This window comes from Apodemus sylvaticus, chromosome 5, assembly GCF_947179515.1.
Source record: "Apodemus sylvaticus chromosome 5, mApoSyl1.1, whole genome shotgun sequence".
Taxonomy (NCBI): Eukaryota; Metazoa; Chordata; class Mammalia; order Rodentia; family Muridae; genus Apodemus; species Apodemus sylvaticus.
This window is the reverse complement of record NC_067476.1, coordinates 42,139,146-42,159,807: the sequence shown is the minus strand read 5'-3', so window position 1 is coordinate 42,159,807 and position 20,662 is coordinate 42,139,146. Positions and strand designations below refer to the sequence as shown.

Below are 20,662 nucleotides of genomic sequence, written 5' to 3'. Positions count from 1 at the left end.
AAATAACACGAAAGATTTTACCAATGAATTTCAGATGATTGCAGAACTGTGAGAAAAACACCATATAATGAATCATCAGTATTATATCATCCAATGGTAATCTGATGAGTGTGGAACTGGCCAGAGAAAAGCACTCTTAACATATTTATTAACCCTCTTACAATATAGGGGCCAGAAGATAGACACAGACCCACTGGAATAAAGTTGTGTGACCCTTTGAAGAATGTGAGACACCTTGGTGTCATCAAACTATTGCTTCCGAAAAAGAAAACCTGGAAGCTCTCCTGAATCATGTAGAAATTGAGGAAAACATACAAGAAATTACTGGAAATACACCAAATGTATAAGCCAGCATCCTAAGAGTCGAACTCAACAAGTAGTTATTGATAATAATAGCTATATATTGTATCTACTCTTAAATTTTGCCATCATGCAATGAGTTGAATTGTTAGACTTAAATACTTTTGCACACATTTATAAATACGCAAGCCTCTTACATTTTAACTGGAATAATCTTAGGTTCTATCCCCAACACTGTTCAGCAACCTGGATCTGAACAGGTCTTCTCAGCTGCTTTGCCCAGATGAGACCCTGGCACTGAAGGCTGCGGGGCTTCTACTTCTTATCTGTCAGTCTCAAGACAACCTGTATGTAGAAGCCATAACTGATTGCCACAGCAAAAAAAGCAAATCCTTAGTATACAGAATTAGTCAACAGAATCTATGGTAAAGTGGGCACAGCTGTGACAAACCATAAGCACGAGGATCCAGTGATCAAGCAGTCAACACCAACTGCAGCATCAAGTGCTAATAGTGTTGTCCTGGAGGGAGAGAGTAGTGGGAGAGACAACTGGAGTTGGGGGGTGAGCATCTCTGGAACAAGCAAGAAACCTATGACAATGGAAAGGTCCAGGAAATTACAAGGGTGACCTTTGCTAAGACTCCAGGGATATGGACCCTTACCTGGCCATCTCCTATAATGAAGCAAGTTTTCCAGTGAAGGCACTGGGATACCAACCTAGCTATAAAATCTTTGACTTTGTCCTGCCTACAAAATGTGCTCTGGTAAAGATGGCACAGAAATTGTGTGAGTGGCTAACCAATGACTTGTCCAACTTAAGACCCATGCCACCATGGCATGAGAGGGACTCCATCCCTGACACTGCCTGTAAGGTTCCAAGCCAGAGGCTGGATAGCCCAGAGACTCAAGACAGAACCAAACAAGAATGGAAAAAAAGTCAATGAATTAATTCCTAATGATAGTCTACTATACTCATAGATGGGCATCTAGACCAACTGTCATCTGAGAGGCTTCATCCAGCAACTGATGGAAACAGATGCAGAGATCATTAGGCAGAGCTTAGAGAATCCCAAAGAAGAGAGGAAGGGCAGATTGTAGGAGCCAGAGGAGTCAAAGACATCACAAGAAGACCTATAGAATCAACTAACCTGGGCTTATAGGTGTTCACAGAGACTGAACTTACAACCGGGGAGCCTGCATGGGACTGACCTAGGCCCTCCACATATATGTTGCCATTGTGTTGCTTGGTTTTCTTGTAGGACTCCTAACAGTGGGAGCAGGGGTTGCCTCAGACTCTATTGCCTGTCTTTAGACCCTTTCCCCCTACTGGGTTGCCTGTCTAGCCTTAATAAAAGAGAAGATGCCTAGTCTTCCTATTGTATCTTGATATATCATGGCTGATTGATATTCATTGAAGTTGGCCCTTTTGTAAAGAGAAATGGAGAAGGAATGGATGGGGGAAGAGGGGAGGTGGGAGGAAGCAACTGGAAGGACAGAGGGGAGGGGAAACTGGAGTCTGGATGTAAAATAAAAACAAAAACAAAACAAAACTACAAACTACTTGGGTTCCAGGGAATGTTCAGTGAGCAGGTTACCCCAGACTGGTTTTATCACCCCAGGAAAGAGATTCTTAGATATTTGTGTTCAGAGAGTTTGCTAAGAACTGTCAGCAATAACACTTGTGAGAAAATTAGGAAACACAGCTTAATATAGCAGGAATCCAAATCATGCTCCACTTGTAACAGCAGACCTCTAGTAATCAAGTGGGTAAACTCTGAAGCAGGGATGGTAAGTATATCAGAGTTTCCAAATTTTGTAAAGAAAGATCAACTGATGTAATTCTCTGCAGCTTTTGCATTTGAACTCAGTATGCCACCGGATAACTGCTTCTGTAGGAAACAGTCAGCTCCTTTCTGCTGAAAGGAATGACTACATGGCACACAGATGTGAACCACTGGAAGGCAAAGCTATTGACAAGTAAGGACATCACTGATTCAGTTCTCTTTTATTACATTTATGAATGCATTTCTCTATCATGTATGTGTATGTGTGTGTACGCCTGTGAGTGTGTGATATGTATGGGCTACAATTGTTCTATGGAGATCAGAGGACAACAAGAAATAGATCTCTCTTTCTACCAGTTGGGTCCTGTGGTTCTATCTCAAATCATCTCTCTTGACAGTAAGCACCTTTACCCTGCAAATTCATCTCACTAGCATACGCCTCAGTTTTTAAAGGGACATATTAATGGGTTATCCTACTATATACTACTAGAATGTACAGATTTAACAAATATGACACAGTAAATGAGAACATTACATGGACATGCATAGTACAATTATCATTATTAAAGCATGCAGTAGCTACATAAAATTCAAATTTAACTGGGTAATCTATATATGTATTAGAATAAATTCTAAAGTATTATTTTCCCTTTGTTGTCTCACACTTTAGACTGTACTAAACCCCAAACTGACATGGAAAACAAAAATAAAAGTTAGTTAACCTCAGTTGAATGGAGGTTTGCTTTAATCACAATCCAGATGTTTTCTAACTATAGAGATTTGATATCGTTCTCTAGGTATTGCGTCATGAAGCAGATTGCCTAGAAAGAACATGGTGGTGCTGCTAAGGAGGCTCGGTGGCTGGAAAGACACAATGGGAGTGCACAAGCTGATGACCAAGTGGAGTAAATCAGCATGAATAGAAAAGGGGCAGAGGAAAAGATGTCACTAAGGAGAGAGGAGAGTGAGGGGAAAAGGGAGGCAGGATCAGGTGTGGGAAGAGACTGGGAGAAGGTCAGGAAATGAATGGAGGTGTGTAGCAGTGGGGGATAGGGAACTGTGGATAGTCACTAAAAAATCCCAGATGCCAGGGAAGCAAGAGGTTCCCAGGACCTAACTGGGATGACTTTAGCTGAAAGACCCAACAAAGTGAAGATGGAACCTGTAGAAGCCACCTCCAGTAGATAAACACATCCCCCAGTTGAGGGATGGGGCTACCAACCCATCTCAGAAAATTTAACCCAGAATGGTTCCTTCTGAACAAAATGCAGGGACAAAGACTGGAGCAGAGACTGAAGGAAACTCCATCCAGAGACTGCCCCACCTAGGGACACATCCCATCTGCAAACACCAAACCCAGACACTACTGCTGATGCCAAGAAGCACTTGCTGACAGGAGACAGGGATAGCTGTCACCTGAGAGGCTCTGCTAGCACCTGACAATTACAGAAGGGGATGCTTGTAGCCAACCATCAGACTGAGCACAGGGATCCCAATGGAAGAGTTAGGGGAAGGAATAAAGGAGCTGAAGGGGATTGCAACCCCATAGGAAGAATCATATCAACTAAAGGGACACCCCTCCCCAGAGCTCCCAGGACTAAACCTCCAACCAAAGAATACACATTGGGGACCCATGGCTCCAGGTGCATCAGTGGGAGGGGAGGCCCTTGTTTCTGTGAAGGCTTGATGCTGCAGTGTAGGGGAATGCCAGAGCTGTGAAGCAGGAGTGGGTGGGGGGGGGGTGGAGCACCGTCAGAAGCAGGAGGGGAGATAAGATAGGGAGTTTGTGGAAGGAAACAGGGAAGGGGGATATTTGAAATGTAAATAAATAAAATAACCAATAAAAAAAGAATTGGAAAAAAAGTCACTAACATCAACCCAGAGAACTTAGCGACAGCATGATGTCCAAAATAAGTATGTAAAACTTCTAAATTGTATCATCGTGGTTTTAGATAATGGAAGAGATAATAACACTATAAAACACATGTGAAACAAACAAACAAAAAAGAGATTTGGAAAGCAAGAAATCATACAGCTGTCACTCATGAGAATGTATAATACACAGGAATAATGTAACTAATACAATATTTTACGCCAAGCTGTTGTTTTCGAGAAGGTGATTATTTTCCACTAAATATATATTTACCTGAGATTTCTAAGATATTTTTAAACCCCTGGCATTTCTACTAGCTGCACTCAGAATGCTAAATTATGCTGATAGTTCTAGTAGCTAAGATACACATAAATCCTAGGAAGCAACAATTTTCAAATAAAAGATTTTACTTAATAATTTTGTATTTATAAAATATGTCTGTCTCTGATATCAGTCCTAACTCTTTTCCCTTTAAAGTATTTTCTCTATGCTGTCTGTATCACTAAATGTGCTCCTTAAAGTCACAGTATTTTCCATTACTAAAAGGGAAAGGCTGCCATCTTCACAACTCTAGTGCTGCCTCCTTCATCGCTGGTACTCTCCCACTTACTGCTAACTACATCATCCTGAATATCACTCCTGCATTACCTAACCAGGTACACTCAGGTCTCGTAAACCTGTGTATAGATTATAGACCCGTTAATAACACAGGTACCTGCCCATTTGCTGTGTTCTGGGATAGGAAAAATAACAGCCAATATAAATAAGATCTCTTCTCTATTTTTAAAATTGAAAAAAATGTTTAAAAATATTAATGTAATGTCATCTTTGTTTTTATGACCAATTTTCATCAGAAATGACTTCTAGGACAGTGGTTTTCAACCTGTGGGTCACAATCCTTTTGTAGGTCACAAGTCAAATATTTAGATTATGTTTCATAACAGTTGCGGATCACCACAACATGAGGAACTGTTATTGAAGGGTTGAAGCCTTAGGAAGGTTGAGAAGTACTGTTCAAGAGGAAAATGCCTACTCACAGATGTCAGTGCAGAACAATGCAGTTGTGCTCTACAAGTTGTAAAATTCATTTTCTTAATAGAAAATAATTAATAATTATAAATATATAAACATTCTGTATTCCCTTATAATGTTTAGCCCAGAAAATGTATGTAATAGTGTAGCTATAACAATGACATTGTCTTTCAGTAATGTATTTTATATCTAGAGGGACAATTCAGTATTTTGCCATAACTCTTTGTGAATTATTAAGTGTTAATTTCATGTATCTGTGTGCGGCTTATTCATGCAAATATTTAACTCCAAGGTGGCTTTTCCATGAAATTTACCATGTTTCTAGGCTTGCTTCTTTTAGTGTTGGGTTTCTTGGTGCATTTTTTTAGGGAAGATAAGCATAACCTGTCAAGCATGATCAATGGACTTCTAAAGCCAAAAGTCAAGTTAGCATTACTATAAATGCATCAAAGCCAAGGCAAATAGACAGATTTACATTATATGCAAAATACAAACCCATACTATTAATGCAGTAACTGTATCCTCCCAGTTTAAAATCAGTACCTACTTATGGAATTACATATAAAACCAAATGCGTCTTGTTCCTAAATTCATAATGATTATTTTGTAAGTATGAAATTTTGTCAGGTTGCTACTGACTGAATAAAATTGACTCCTTAAAATCTAGTTGATCAGAGTCCTAAAGGATGAACAATGAGCTAAGAAGAGAGGGCTGTTTGAGGGAAGCTGCCAGAAGACCAGGAAGATCATAATGAAGGCGAAGAGGAAAGAGTACGGTGGCCTATTGGGATCTCACCATGTCTGGTGGCTGGCTACACTTAAAGGCTGAGGGAACCTCAGAGAAGAGGGGGCAGAGCCAGAGGACCAGGACACTGCTAGGAGAATCTGCACGCATAAAATCACAACAATATGGCAGCCTAATCAGGACCCAAAGAATAATGTAACCAGTTAGCATGCTAATGAACTCTATGGCCCTACCCCCAGATGAAAAGCCACAGGTAGTAAATAGCCACCAAAAGGATTTTCCCCAAGAATAAGCCCCCTAAGTTACCAACTAATAGCAAGTGGTTAACCCTAAAAACATTCACATAGGAGCAACACTAAGAAGATTCAGCAAGTTTTATTTATATATGTATATGAATGTATTTGTATAACACTAATAATTACAGAAAAGAAAAATCTAACTGTGCTCTGCTGTCATGTTCCCTTGGGATGGATGTCTCTACCTCCCTCTCCAACCTCTACCTGATTGTGTATTTACAAGAGATAAAGAGAAATGAGGTATTTATGTAATGCCTTGCCCACACAAGCTCTTTCTTTTCTAATTTTCTAAACACAATTCCTCTTGCCCATATTAAAAACAAGCTGAGAGAAGAACAATTCAACATTCTGAATTGATGCTTTCACTTTGTTTTAACCTTGAGATAGTAAACAAGAACAAAACAAGATTCAGTAGGAAAGATAAAATAGCCTTTCATCATAACTTTAGCTTGCTTGCTATCCTTTGTTTAAAGACTACTTCAAAGGCAATGGGGAGTAGCCAAAAAGAAACTATATGCACATAGGCTGTAGGTCTTCACAGAGCTCTATACTTCTCTTGAAACCCATGTCTAAGGGAAGCACACTTCTAAGTAGAGTTGAGAGTTTGAGGGCAAGCATGGTGTAGTTTTAAATTCTTTCCTTGTCCCCAGGAGCATCATTTTAACAAGAATACAATAACCTAATGGTCCAGAAAGATAAATTGTTTGGGTTAATGATGAAAGGTTAGAGAAACTAGCTTCTTTAACAGACACCTCAGGGCTTGTTAAATTTTTTGTCATTGTGACACAAACTAGAGTCAATGAGAGAGAAAGTCAATTGAGAAATTGTCTCCATAAGATTAGCCTATAGACACATTGGCAAAGTCCTTTCTTGATGGATGAGGGATGGTCCAACCCATACGGGTGGTGTCACTGCTCAGCAGGTCGTGTTAGGTTGTACAAGGAAGCAGGATAAGGAAGTCACTGGAAGCAAGCCAGTAAACAGCTTTCCACCACATGGAACTGCTTCAGTTCACCCACCACATTCTTGCTTCAGTTCATGTCTTAGGTTCCTGCCTTTGCACCCCTGTCACAGGCAAACTGAAACTAATCCTTTCCTTCCCAAGTTGCTTCTTGGTGCTATTTAATCACAACCTGAGAAAACAAAGTAGGACACAATGGAACGGGTGTATCGAGGCCGAGGAGTCTTCTCCCTGTGGTGTGTTATACAGAAGCCAATTTTGATTTTAGACATGACCATGGGAATAGAAGGAAAAGTGTAAAATTGACTGTTGGTTTATTTTCATAGGAGTGACCAGGACTACTTTGTGACTTTTGGGGGAACAGGAAGTCAACAGGAAGTCCTATACTCTGTTGTAACTGTCTCGAAATGTTTGTTTCCTTTTGTTTTCCTGGAGCCCAGAAAATTATGTAGTCTTGATTTCCAGTAACTTTCCTTAGTTCAAACAAAACAGAAATTCAAAGAGAACTTAAATTGATTACATTAAATACATAGATACATAGTTGCATTTCTATGTTAAAAAAGATTACTTTAGAAGATGCATTTTTCCTAGACATCAACACGGGATGTGCAGGGAGCTTCCGTTGGTGATGGACTGCACAGAGCAAGGACATAGAAACACAGATATGCGAGACCTTTAGTGCAGGAGTTTTATGACCAATCCTCAGCTCTTTGTGTTCTCACTTTTGTCCTAGAGATTCAAAAACATTTCTCTCATGAAAGTAGGACTGCTTCATTATTTCTTCTACACACAATACAATGTTATTTATTAATTTATTGTTCTTTAAGAACTGAAATTTTATATTGTCTCTATTTAAGTTTAAAGTCCATTTTTCATCTCTGTAATGTTTCCTGTTCTGCTTGGTTCTGGCTATACTAAGAATCAAACTGATTAATTTAATTATGCCCCAAACAACATGGGTTGTGAGAGATAAGCCTTATTTTTAAAACTGAAAGCATCTCTGCACATACTCTTTACATGGTTAATATTGAATGAACAAAGAATGCTAAGGAAATGTAATATATTGTTGCCCAAACCCAAGAAAAATTATTTTGTATGAAACATTATTACTTTTATTTTTCAGATTTGTTATTTATAATTTATACAATAAAATACGTGTGGTATAGCAAATCACCAGACTCATCCAACAAGTGTGACCTTTTTGGACCTAGATATTATTTTTGTGTACCATACAAAATACCTGTTACAGACAATGTATATTATCAACAATATCTGTGTTGATAAAAGTGGTTGCCAACTATTGCATCAACTATCCTGCTATGAAATCATTGCAACTAAAAATAAGATTCAAACACTATTAAAATAACTGCAATTTAAAAGCTTATCTTTCAATGCTTAAATTGAAAAGCATTCTGCTCCTTCACACAATGTATAATTAGTTCTGTTTACCTGTACTTAAGACCATCTAGGTTTTACCCTACATTCAAATGACAAATATTGTGTATAACTCATACTTAAGAGATGAGTAAAATTCCTGGTTAAAAAACATGAAAGTTAATTCTGCATGAATATTAAATTGTGGTGTTGTAACCACTGATTATTTTACTCTATTTCTAGGCATTTTTTGAAATATTATAACCTGTTTTTCTAAAAATGCATATGATACATACATTGCTTTTAGTGTGTTAACAATTGGAAAAATTAAGATGCAGAAAGTCACCTGAAGGCCTTATGCTAATGAAGGGATAGACCTGGCATTCCAACCAACTGCAGTCTGTCATTAGTTAGCATGTGTATAACTAAACAGCAGACTGCACTATCTCGCCCACTGGATGAGCAGTTGTCATTGAAGGAAACACATAGAAATGGAGTTTCTTTGATACATGACTAGAAGAACAACTGCCTTTAATTCTCTCCCAGTGACAGCCTACTCTGACAACAGGCCCTTCTTTTCCTAGTATACCAGAGATGATAAACCTATTTTTTCCTTTTCAGTCTTTAATTAATTGTAATTTTTTAAAACAGAGATTATTGAAAATCTACCACCAATATTCTCAAGAATATTGAATGATTTGATCAAATGTTTGTGTGTGAGTAAGTGTTGTTTGCCATTTGTAGGTCTGCCTGTTGGTGTTCTCGATTGTACCAGAAAAACCACATCCACACTATGCCAGCATAGCATCATTACTTTCATAACAAAATCTTAAGTTCTCCACAACTAAAAAATGTACAATAGTCATTGAAATGCCCATGGAAAGTTATCAACTATCCCACCAAACTAATGTCTCACCTTCTAAATCTTCTTTCTCAAAATGTGTTTTGAGAATAGAACGTGTTCCACCTCTATCCACAATGGCCTCTTCATCATTTCTCTGTAGTGTGAGGAAAAATAAAATTAAACAAATGTAAGTATCCATAGTGTTTTAATTTTTAAAAGTAAGCCTTAATATTATCCACTATTTAGAGATTTAGCCTGCCAGATTAGCAATTGTTGGATCAAAAAGAAGCTAAAATAAATTTGGTCATATATTCAGAGTAGTAAGTTCTTTGATTTAACATTGACAAGTTCATACATTCCTATTGGCATTATTTGTTAGGGAGATGAAAAGATTAAGACAAATCTTGTGAATTTAGTAACAGTCATTTTAATCCCTGATAAAGACCTTCTATTAACAGGATCACATTTTTTAAGAATACAAGAAAAATATGAAAATCTTTAGTATTGACACCACACATGTTATCGCAGGGTGAATTAATTCCACTTTCATTAAAAATTGATCTAGTCTCTTGAAAGCAATTAGTAGGCAATTATTAGATAAATGAAAACTCTATAATTACTTTGCTGCAGTGTGAGACAGCTTATGAAACACAATTATAAAGTCTCCATTTAGTTTCCATATATATTCTGCAGTTTAGAACAACTGGATAGATACTACATATACACACATTCTGCACATGCTCAAAACATGCTAAACCATTTGGAATTCAGCAAAATAATGGATAAACTAATATAATCAAGTTGACCACATAGGATGAAAATGATTACACAATACCGAATACAGTGAAACTATTTCTAAATTTTATCTGCTCAAGAATATATACAAAAATCAATTTAAAATGAACACTGAACATAATAAGAGAAACACTCGAAAGAATGAAGCTTCTGAGATTTAGTTCTAAGTCAATTCCAGTACATGAATATTTAAAATGGAAAAAATCTTTTAAAAACAGTGAGTGAATTATAAAGGAGAAGAACCATTCCCTCTATCTACCCAATAACTTTGAAACATCAGATATTTGTTACAAATTTATTTTATTGAAAAAGCAATCTTGAACTGAATCCAATAACATGTTTTGTTATCCCTGGGCTGGAAACCTTAAAGGCTGTGAGAACAATTGGATGTGGGACACACATGACAGAACTTAATTGCCAAAGACAAAGCAGGTATGTTTAGCATAAGGACAACAAAATCAAAACAATAACAAAAGTGGTCTGATTCACAGAGACCTAGAATGCACAGTACTTGATTAACGTGTTCCAAAGGGCTCAAATAAATTTGAATTTATAGACTATTTGATCCCTTCTACAACCCCTTGTTCAAGTAGTGTGCAATTTGATTCTACACATTCATGTCCCATTTGCCAATAGATGCAATGATTAGGGGTCCTATTATGCCACTACATTAAAGATTTAGTGGAGTAAGTTCTGTGTATTTTTCTGCACTTAAGCTAAGTTTGCTTCCTCAGCATTCTGCTTTTGTGCTTTTTCAGTAACATCTTAGTCTCAGACAATGTCATTTTCTTATAGATGTTCATAGGACAAAGTGTTATTTAAGAAATATTTTTACTCTGTTTTTTAAGATACTTTAAAGAACATTCTTAGATCTGCTTTAAAATAAATAAATGAATAAATAAAAAACATTATTTGAAATATCTGAATGAAGAAGTTGCAAGTTAAGTCTAGAATGTTTAACTAGTCCAAATGTCTAAGTAGAAACATTAAGACAGTGACACCATTTTTCCTAGTCTAGAAGGAAGATCAGGAGAGTGGATGTGTCAGAGATATTATGAAAAATAAGAGCTTGTCAAGTGAAGAAACTTCTATTACACAGCCTTGGGAGCTCAGTGACAGGTTGTCTCATTTTTCCAGCTTAACAAATGGAGTAATATGAAAGAAGTGAGCTGCAGATGAAACACCCAATCTATGTGCGTCACGTGTTGCATAGTAACTCATTAACACTTACAATTTTGTTTTACCGATTAATTCAAGTTGAAAGGCAAAATGTTTAAATGTACTTTGAGAATTATATTGTCATTGATCTTAAAAGCCCCTTTAAATAAATCATCAGAGATAACTACTTCTACGAACATTAATTTGAGATGGCTAAGGCAAAGGGTCCTAAGAGAAAAGCATCAAAATATCTACTATTTCCCTTTGATAAAGAGGAACACTCCTCCACTGCTGGTGGAGCTGCAAATTGGTACAACCACTCTGGAAATCAGTCTAGCGGTTCCTCCGAAAACTGGGCACCTCACTTCCAGAAGATCCTGCTATACCACTCCTGGGCATATACCCAGAGGATTCCCCACCATGTAATAAGGATACATGCTCTACTATGTTCATAGCAGCCCTATTTATAATTGCCAGATGCTGGAAAGAACCCAGGTATCCCTCAACAGAAGAGTGGATGCAAAAAATGTGGTATATCTACACAATGGAGTACTATTCAGCCATTAGAAACAATGAATTCATGAAATTCTTAGGCAAATGGAGCTAGAAAACATCATACTAAGTGAGGTAACCCAGACTCAAAAGGTGAATCATGGTATGCACTCACTAATAAGTGGATATTAACCTAGAAAACTGGAATACCCAAAACATAATCCACACATCAAATGAGGTACAAGAAGAAAGGAGGAGTGGCCCCTTGTTCTGGAAAGACTCAGTGAAGCAGTATTCGGCAAAACCAGAACGGGGAAGTCGGAAGGGGTGGGTGGGAGGACAGGGGAAGAGAAGGGGGCTTACGGGACTTTCGGGGAGTGGGGGTCTAGAAAAGGGGAAATCATGTGAAATGTAAATAAAAAATTATATTGAATAAAAAAAAAGACAGATAAAAAAAAAAGAATTAAAGACAGCTAAAACCCTGTAGGAAGAGACCATAGCAACAGAGTATATTTTCAATGGACTTTTCAGATTTGTTTACGAATTCCTTAGAAATATTTTCAGATTCAATGAGGTGCTAGATTGGTAGAGGGAGTGGGTATTGTCTGATGAACTGGTTCCATTCAATAGAGTGACACAGAAACAGCATGGAGACAACACAGCTAGGTCCATAAATGGGGGAAAGTGTACAGAACACTATTTCATTTTATATTGAGTAAATGTTAAATGTTCTCCTGTTTATGAGGAGAACTGAATTATTTACAGGTATAAATGCTTTGTAATTGCAACAAATAATCTCAATGGTGGGGCATCCAATTCATACAAATGTACTTGCCCTTAAAATAAGAGTATAGATGTATTCCACCTAACAAGATCAACTTTTGTGTGTTTAACATGTGCAAAATCTACAGTAAAGAGACATGTTTTTAGCCTGATGTCTTGTGTCTTACTGATATATACAGGAAATATCAAGGAAGAAATATACACTATGAATAAGGAAAAAATTAGAGAGAAATGAAATTAAAGTATTCATAGGATATTGGGATATTCTTTTTAAAATATTTAAAATGTTTCAATAAGAAGAAGCAGAAGGCTAATATCCAAAATATATAAAGAACTCAAGAAGCTAACCTACAAAAAACCAAACAACCCAATAAAAAAATCGGGCATAAACAAAAAATTCACAACAGAAGAATCACCAGTGGCTGAGAAGCACTTAAAAAAATGTTCAACATTCTTAGTCATCAGGGAAATATAAATCAAAACAACCCTCAGATTCCACCTCACACCAGTCAGAATGGCTAAGATCAAAAACTCAGGTGACAGCAGATGTGGGTGAGAATGTGGAGAAAGAGGAACATTCCTCCACTGCTTGTGGGATTGTAAGCTGGTACAACCATTCTAGAAATTAGCCTGGCGGTTCCTCAGAGAATTGGAAATAGATCTACCTGAAGACCCAGCTATACCACTCTTGGGCATATACCCAAAAGATGCTCCAACATGTAATAAGGACACATGCCTCTCTATGTTCATAGTGACCTTCTTTGTGACAGCCAGAAACTGGAAGCAACCGAGATGCCCCACCACAGAAGAATGGAAATAGAAAATGTGGTTCATTTGGAATATGGTCCATGGTCCACACAACAGATTACTACTCAGCTATTAAGAAGAAAGAAATCATGACTTTTGCAGGTAAATAGATTGAACTAGAAAATGTCATCCTGAGTCAGAATTATTTTAAAAACTGTTCTTCTAGTAGTATTTTGAAAAAAAAAAAAGCATAGCAAAGTATCTGGCGCTAGTTTATGTTTAATGTGTTTTCAGAGAAACAAGTTACCCAGAGTTTTTCCTTTATCACCACTATTCTATTAACAATATTCTGTTACTATTATTGACACATTTTTCTACTCTCCAAATCCTAAACTACATTTCATTGATCTTGGATACTTTTTCTTTTGATTGTCTGTCCTAATCTATTTTTTGGAGTTCTTAAATTAATACATCATAATTCATTTACCACTGATTTTATTACTAATCTCTTAATACATGTAAAAATCTTGCTACATTAAAAGACATAATTGCTACAAAAGATTTCATACTTGAATGAAGAAGATATGTGTGTAATTTTTAAAATGGCAAGCATGTAGGCATTTTATCAGAAGCTAGTGAAACATAATAAATGGTGTATAAAAGTACTAATCCCACTAATTTATAATAAAACTAAGTATTATAAAACAAACAAAATAATCAGGATGAATAATGAAATTCCAGATAGAGGGCATGACTTATGCAAAAAGAATAAAGCTATCTTCAAGGTAGAAAAATCCCTGCTTCTTTTAATTTCACAAATTTATTTCATGTATCACAAATGAGTATACCTAATGTATAAAAATTCATTAACACAAACAACTTTACAGTAACTTACATGGAGTTAAAGTACATTTAAGTCCACAACAGAACTGGAACTAAAATCTGGTTTTCTGATGGTTATCCAAGTCAAACCACTAATGGATTCTAAATCTATATTCTGAGTTTCTTAGTTCCCTGACTCTTCTCACTGAGGTATACAATTCCAGTAATACCATCAATCACTGTAATCTTAATAACCTCTGTGCACTTTGCTATATGACACAGAGCATATATAATCTCAGTCTATTTCTAAGCAGATGAGTGTTCTGAGACTCTGGAGCTTATATACTTTTCCAGGGACACTCTGCTACATGTGTTCAGGTGTGGTTTGTGGTTTTCAAACAATAGGTTGCCCTAGTTGGGCTATACAAGCAGAAAGTCTGTAATGGTAAGCAACACTCACAGCTTACAGAGCAGCTATTGCAATACCAGAGCTGATGGTTTCCTATGTATTATTTCTACTGGAAAGGAAAACAGAAGAAAAAAGAATGTTATGAAAGGTAAGGCATACTGTCAGACTATTTCCATGGAGTCTTCCATGACCATTGTAATAACCTTGACCTATGCCACCTTATACATTTAAATGTATCTAACCTGCAACAGTGACTGACAGCTTAGACCTAGAGCTAAGCTTCCTGCATAATGGCAATTTTAATCTTTGCTAAACTACTTTAATTTCTCTTATATCCTGCTATACATAAAGTAGAATTTATGAGATGATGATGATTTAAATTGACTTTAAATAAATACATGGATATATACCAGTACCAAATTCAGTAGAGATAATGATTATAATGAATATTAATTAGCCTAGGTACTTACTGAGTCCCTTAGTCAGTTACAACAGTGCTTCAAGGAGTAAGTCATATAACACTCAATGCTACATTACAAGTCTCCATAGCAGTATCCCAATTTAAGAGATGTATTACTGAGGAAAAGGGCATTGAAAAACTTTGTTAAAGATAAAAACAAAACGTTCAGGAAGATGAAAATATGAAAGTTAATCAAGTCCATGTCTAGGAACTCAGAGGTTAGCTACTGTGCTTGTACTGTGTTCCCCTAAAATGTTCAGAGATTTCAATATACTTGCATAACCTTTAACTGAAGCTGGATAAAAAGGATGGGTAAATTGAATAATAGTGTACATAATTATATGCAGCAGATTTTCCAATATACTTCACTAGATCCTACTCCTCTGGTTTTAAAAGCAGGAATTTAATGGAATATCCAATTTTTAAATTTGTTTTCTTACTAATGTTCCCATATTATTTTTAAAGACTTGAAGTAAAGGGTTCCTAGATTTCTAAATATCTTTTACCTGCTTCTTATGAAAGAAAATAATATTTGAACTTTGAACAGCAATTATAGTAAGTTTATATAGCAAATACACATTTTATAATTAAAGTAATATAAAATAGTACATAGTAAAAGTTAGAATAAAATTGTTAGCATTAATGAATTTTCACCCATTAGGTGTAATCATTTGTAATTCACAAAAAAGTCTGAGTAGCTACTCAAAGCACAAGCTTTCTTCCAGAAATAAGTCTATAATTCTAAAGAAGTATTGGGAATGTGCAGGACCTCTATCTTGTCTGTCCTTACCTTGTCTCTTTCCCAAGCAATAACAAATCACAAGGAATAAGAACAACTCAAGGGAATAAGAACAACTCAAGGGAATTTTTTACAATCTTTGATTATATGTCTGCTATTGTTTTATAAATAAAGTGAAAGTCTCACCTGTTTCTGTTTCATTTTCACACTGAGATTGTCAGCAGATTTTACCTTTTTCTGTGGGTTCTGTAGATTAAATTTGGATTCTCGTGCAGGTAAGGCAAGTAGTTTACCGACTGTGCCATCTCTGCAACCTCACAAACTTTTAGTTCTGAAATACCTAATATAGAAGCTATATTTAAAAAAGTATTAGATTTTATCTCTTCAATACAGAAGATACTTTCTCAGGATAAATAATAAGGTACATCAAGCTGTGATGCACAAATGAATTGATAAAGGATTTTTATTTATCTTTCCTGTTATTTTTGGACAACCTGAAAACCTCAGATGAAAACCTTATAAGTAATATTAATATATTAGATGTATTACTTTATTGTTTCTAAGCATATAAAAAGCCAAGCTAAAATAGCCAGGGGTACCCATGGTTAGAATAATAATTATTATATCAAATTTCTCTAAAACAAAGTTCTTTTTATCCAAATATCTGCCACAGTGACATGAGTATTTACTGTACTAAATGATCTCACTACAGTGCCCTTGGTTAGGAAATGTCAAAAACAAAGCCAAGGCTAAATCAGATTACCTGCCAATAAAACAGAGCTACACTGGGGACAAGCAGGAGGTCTTTTAGAATATAAAATCTGGAACTTCTGAGTGCTTGTGGGGAGACTGAGTAATGCTCTCATGTGCAATTTTGATAAAGAATTTTATTAAAATCCTTCATTTTGTTTCTACCCCCCTACTGGGCAACTAACTACTAAATCTACTCAGGAATTTAATTTTAATTCCCAGAGTCTCAAAAGAGCTAGAGTTCTTAAAATGACTTCAAAACACAGTAGCTGCTCCTCTGTTCTTTATTTATTTATTTTCCCCAGAAATGAGAAGATCAGGAGAAAATAATCTGTTTGAAAATCATAATGTAACGCTCAAGACTATGGTTCTATGTGCTATGCTCCGTGGCTCGAAGAAGCCCCTCCTGTGATGAACGGTTTCATTTACTCCAATAAGCTAAAGCTGAGCTGGAATACTGCATTGCTCAGGTGTATCACTCTTTCTGCCTCCTACCTGTTACTGTGCATCTCCTCTCTGCAGCCCACTCTACTTCCACCACATCTACACCTATACATATTTATTTAAATAGAGATGCATAAGAAAAAACATTAAACAATTATCCCTCAGTCTGGCTTATTTCTCATAACAAGATTATCTCTAGCTCCATCCGTTTTGAGTCAAATAACCTGAGTTTGTTCTTTATGCCTGAGTAAAACCAATACTGTTTATAGATACATCACATTTTGTTCACCAATTCATATATTAACAAACATCTAAACTAATCCCATCCATGTTATACATGCATGAAAATGTCATACTCAAACCCATTACCGTGTATAATGAATATATGCTAGTAATATGAATAAACAATCAACCTCCCAAGTGCCAGAGTATTACTAATTTACATACCACATGCCACAAACTATTACAACTGCTTTATGTACATAAACTCATTTAACATTCACAATACTTTGAGGATCACCTTCCCTTGGTTACAAATAAAGAAAGACTGGTGATCATACAGCTGGCTTATAACATAGCTAAGTTTGAACCAAGAGTCTATGGCCAACTACATATCTAACCACAGTATATACAGCCTCTTACATTAGCTTAGCTATTACAATCAAGAATCAATTTGTAACTCAGCCTGCATTGCTTTAATTGAAGGTTTTAATACAAGATATCAAGCACTTTGGAGGCACTACTGGGCAAAATGCCCAGTTTGGGAGTGGAAAATAGAGGATTTGCATCTGTTCTACGTTCTACCCACCTCTCTGCTATTTTCAGCAAGCATGTTGATATAAAACAGAACAGAGTAACACCTACTGTCCATCAGTCAGAAGCAAGCACCTGCTTCCATTATACTTTCTCCACGTTCCATTTCATCAGATCTCCATATTTTCAGGCAGGTGAGGTGGTGGACATATGTGATCCCAGCAATTGGGAGAACAGGTTAAAAGAATGACAATTTTTCACTTTTTCAATTTAATCTAGGGACTACCCTATACAGGGAGAGCCAGTCACAAAATTTTAAAACTCTTAAAAATCTTAAAACTCTTATAATATCTGTACTACACATACTTATTGAATTATTCATACTTCACCTTGAGTTACAGGTATATTCCTAATTTAAACATGAGTCTCTGGGTTTCTGCCTTAGCTGCCTGCAAGGGACTAGGATGAGCACACCTTAAAACCAATTTATTTTGACTTATAAATATAGAACTATTTTTTGATACAGGGTCTTTCTGGCCTTGAATTCTCAATCTTCTTGTCTACCAATAAAATTTCACTCTGCACTATTATTAATCTATCTCTAAGTCTACCTTTGATTTCTCTAATATTATGAAATGTATGTGGGAGTAAAGAGCAGTAATATGTAACTCACACTAGAGCTAAATTGTAACAAACCACTTTTGAAGAGTCATCGCAAAATATTTACATTAATGTCTATGCATTTTCTCATTCATGACTTAACAATAAGTGGCTTTTCTTTTCTGTTAAATACAATATCCTACAGATCATCAGCTTTCTCACAATATTCTCTGAATTAAAGAATTACACAATTATTTATGAACAACTTATCTTTAGAAAATTTTAGGATATATGACATGCATTGTAAAATAATGCAGATACTGTGAAAAGATGATCTCTTGCTCCTGAAAAGATTAGCAATGAACTCCGCTTTTCAAAGTTCAAAACCATCTTACTAAACAGGAAGAATGGTTGGCATTCCATTTAAATGTCTACATCACTCTGACTGATTTTTACTTTGTGGTGCAATATATTGACACAGTAGCAGAGACATTTTCCTGATTTGCAACAATAATAACAATTCTAATACTTTTTTCATACAGTAGAATTAATGACATTTAAGTGTTACTAAAGAACATAACCAAATACTTTATAGTTTGGTTCTTCTAAAAGGCCAAAAATACAGTAAAAATATAGCAAAACTCTGTGAAACCAAGGCTTAGAGGAATCCTGAAGCCATGCCAAGAAACAGAATGTACTCCTAGTGACTAATTCATGCAAATACTGGAAATAAATTCTAACAGATTAAACAGGTTTTGTAGCAACTAAAAGGTATATTCAAATCTTCCAAAATTAATCAAGCTTAAGAATATGGCAGTCCTCCCAAGTAATAAGAATGTAAGCTGCTAAGTAGCCAAAATATCATATAAATTATATCCAATATCAGTAGGAAGAATGTTTTCAATGTGTTTTTAATTAAAAAAGAGAAACAGCACCTAACTGAATTTATTCACTGTTTCAGGCTTTGTCCAGTGTATTCACTTTTAATAATACATGTTTCACCCTTACAAGAAGTTAAGTCACAATCATGCTACAGAACTGGGAAGTCAACACTGTCCTCTTGATAAATGTTTTAACATTCAACTTCTTTTGATAACAAACTTAATAAACAGATTTGATAGTTCTCTACAACTGACTCAAAAGTATGCATCATTAAAAATAAATACAGCTCTTTTTTTTTAATCTGAAGGTTAACCACATAATTCTGTTGTATTGAGAATGCAAGTCTGAGGAAAGTCTACACTAAAGAAAAGTTAAATGAATTTAAACTTGAGAGCTTTCATTTATATTCACACACACTCACACACACACATACACACATCATACAGAGAGAGAGAGAGAGAGAGAGAGAGTTTAAAACAGAGTTTCAATACAAAGCAAATATATAAATCCAATATTTTAAGGATTTTCTACAATTTATAGTTTAATGGAGTAAAATTGTTCAGATTGAAAATGAAAGAAAGCAAATGTCAAATCTCTCTGAGTCAAAGATCTTCAAGACCCTTAGAAGCCACCAGCCTCCTTTATATAAAATAAATTTACAATCAGCTTTCAGAAGTGGCTAATGCCTTAGCAGAGAAGTACGTTAAAAGCCCCAAGAGCATCACAGCATTTTAAAATGGCTTTAAAAGATGTCCTAGAATAAAACAGATTTCATGATTTAGCTTACATCCTGGACAAGCATGTTTCCACTCATCAAACTTCCATTACTGTGTGGCTCAGGACAGTGTTAACACACTGATTACTGTGATTAAATCTCAGATAACAACCAGATCGCAATACATATCTATAGGCAGATGATGATCAAGTATTATTTTCAGTTCAATTCATTTATGTTATTTTTATCATTTCAAGTAAATCCAGATCTAATCAGGATTAATCTAGAAAAAAATTAAAGAGCCATAAACATTGTTTCTAATCACAAAGTATATCTTCCTTTATTCCCCATCTCTATCCCAAAAAAGACTAAAGAAAAAACAAAATCATACATACACAGAAACCCTTCCTAATTCATATTTTACCCATTATCACAATTATCACCTGCTCAAATATCCAAATGAAAATGAGTTAATAAGTAATTATGTTGATTAACATATTCTAAAGGACTATGATCTAGTCAAAGCAACAACCTTGCATACCAAGAGTACCAACAGTTCACAAGTGCATACCTCTTGACTTAGAGATTGGAAATGCTCACAGGTTCCAGGCTGCATGACCTTTCTATTTCCAGAAATCCCTAAAAGATCACACACTCCTGTCTTACAAAAAAACAAGTAAATAAATAAGCTCAGCCATCTCTGTCTCCCAGCATCTACAGGATTAGTGAAAAAAAGATCAGATAGCAGATCTGTTCATCAGGCTCTACTTAATTCACCATCAAAATATCGGATCCCATGCCGTGTTCATCATCCCCTCTGTGCGGTTACAAACGCTGCATACTAAGAGATGCTGACACAGTGGTGTCTGCTGATGCTGCTAATGCTGTCGGAAACAGCCAGCTT

General features: G+C 35.8%; 1 protein-coding gene across 3 annotated transcripts in view; it reads right to left on the bottom strand.

The window, feature by feature from the left end:
* Slc4a10 (solute carrier family 4 member 10) overlaps positions 1-20,407 on the bottom strand; it is a 179,051-nt gene extending 158,644 nt beyond the window's left edge. For 2 of the 3 annotated variants that reach the window (XM_052181141.1, XM_052181140.1), the window contains exons 1-2: positions 20,330-20,407; positions 9,282-9,363 (exon numbers count right to left, since the gene is read on the bottom strand). In XM_052181141.1, coding sequence (XP_052037101.1) covers positions 9,282-9,363; positions 20,330-20,374 — 127 coding nt within the window. In that variant the 5' untranslated portion in view covers positions 20,375-20,407. Of the gene's footprint in view, positions 1-9,281; positions 9,370-20,329 lie in introns of those variants that run through there. The other variant, XM_052181142.1, reaches the window with a different exon arrangement.
* Between the last annotated feature and the right edge of the window lie 255 nt (positions 20,408-20,662).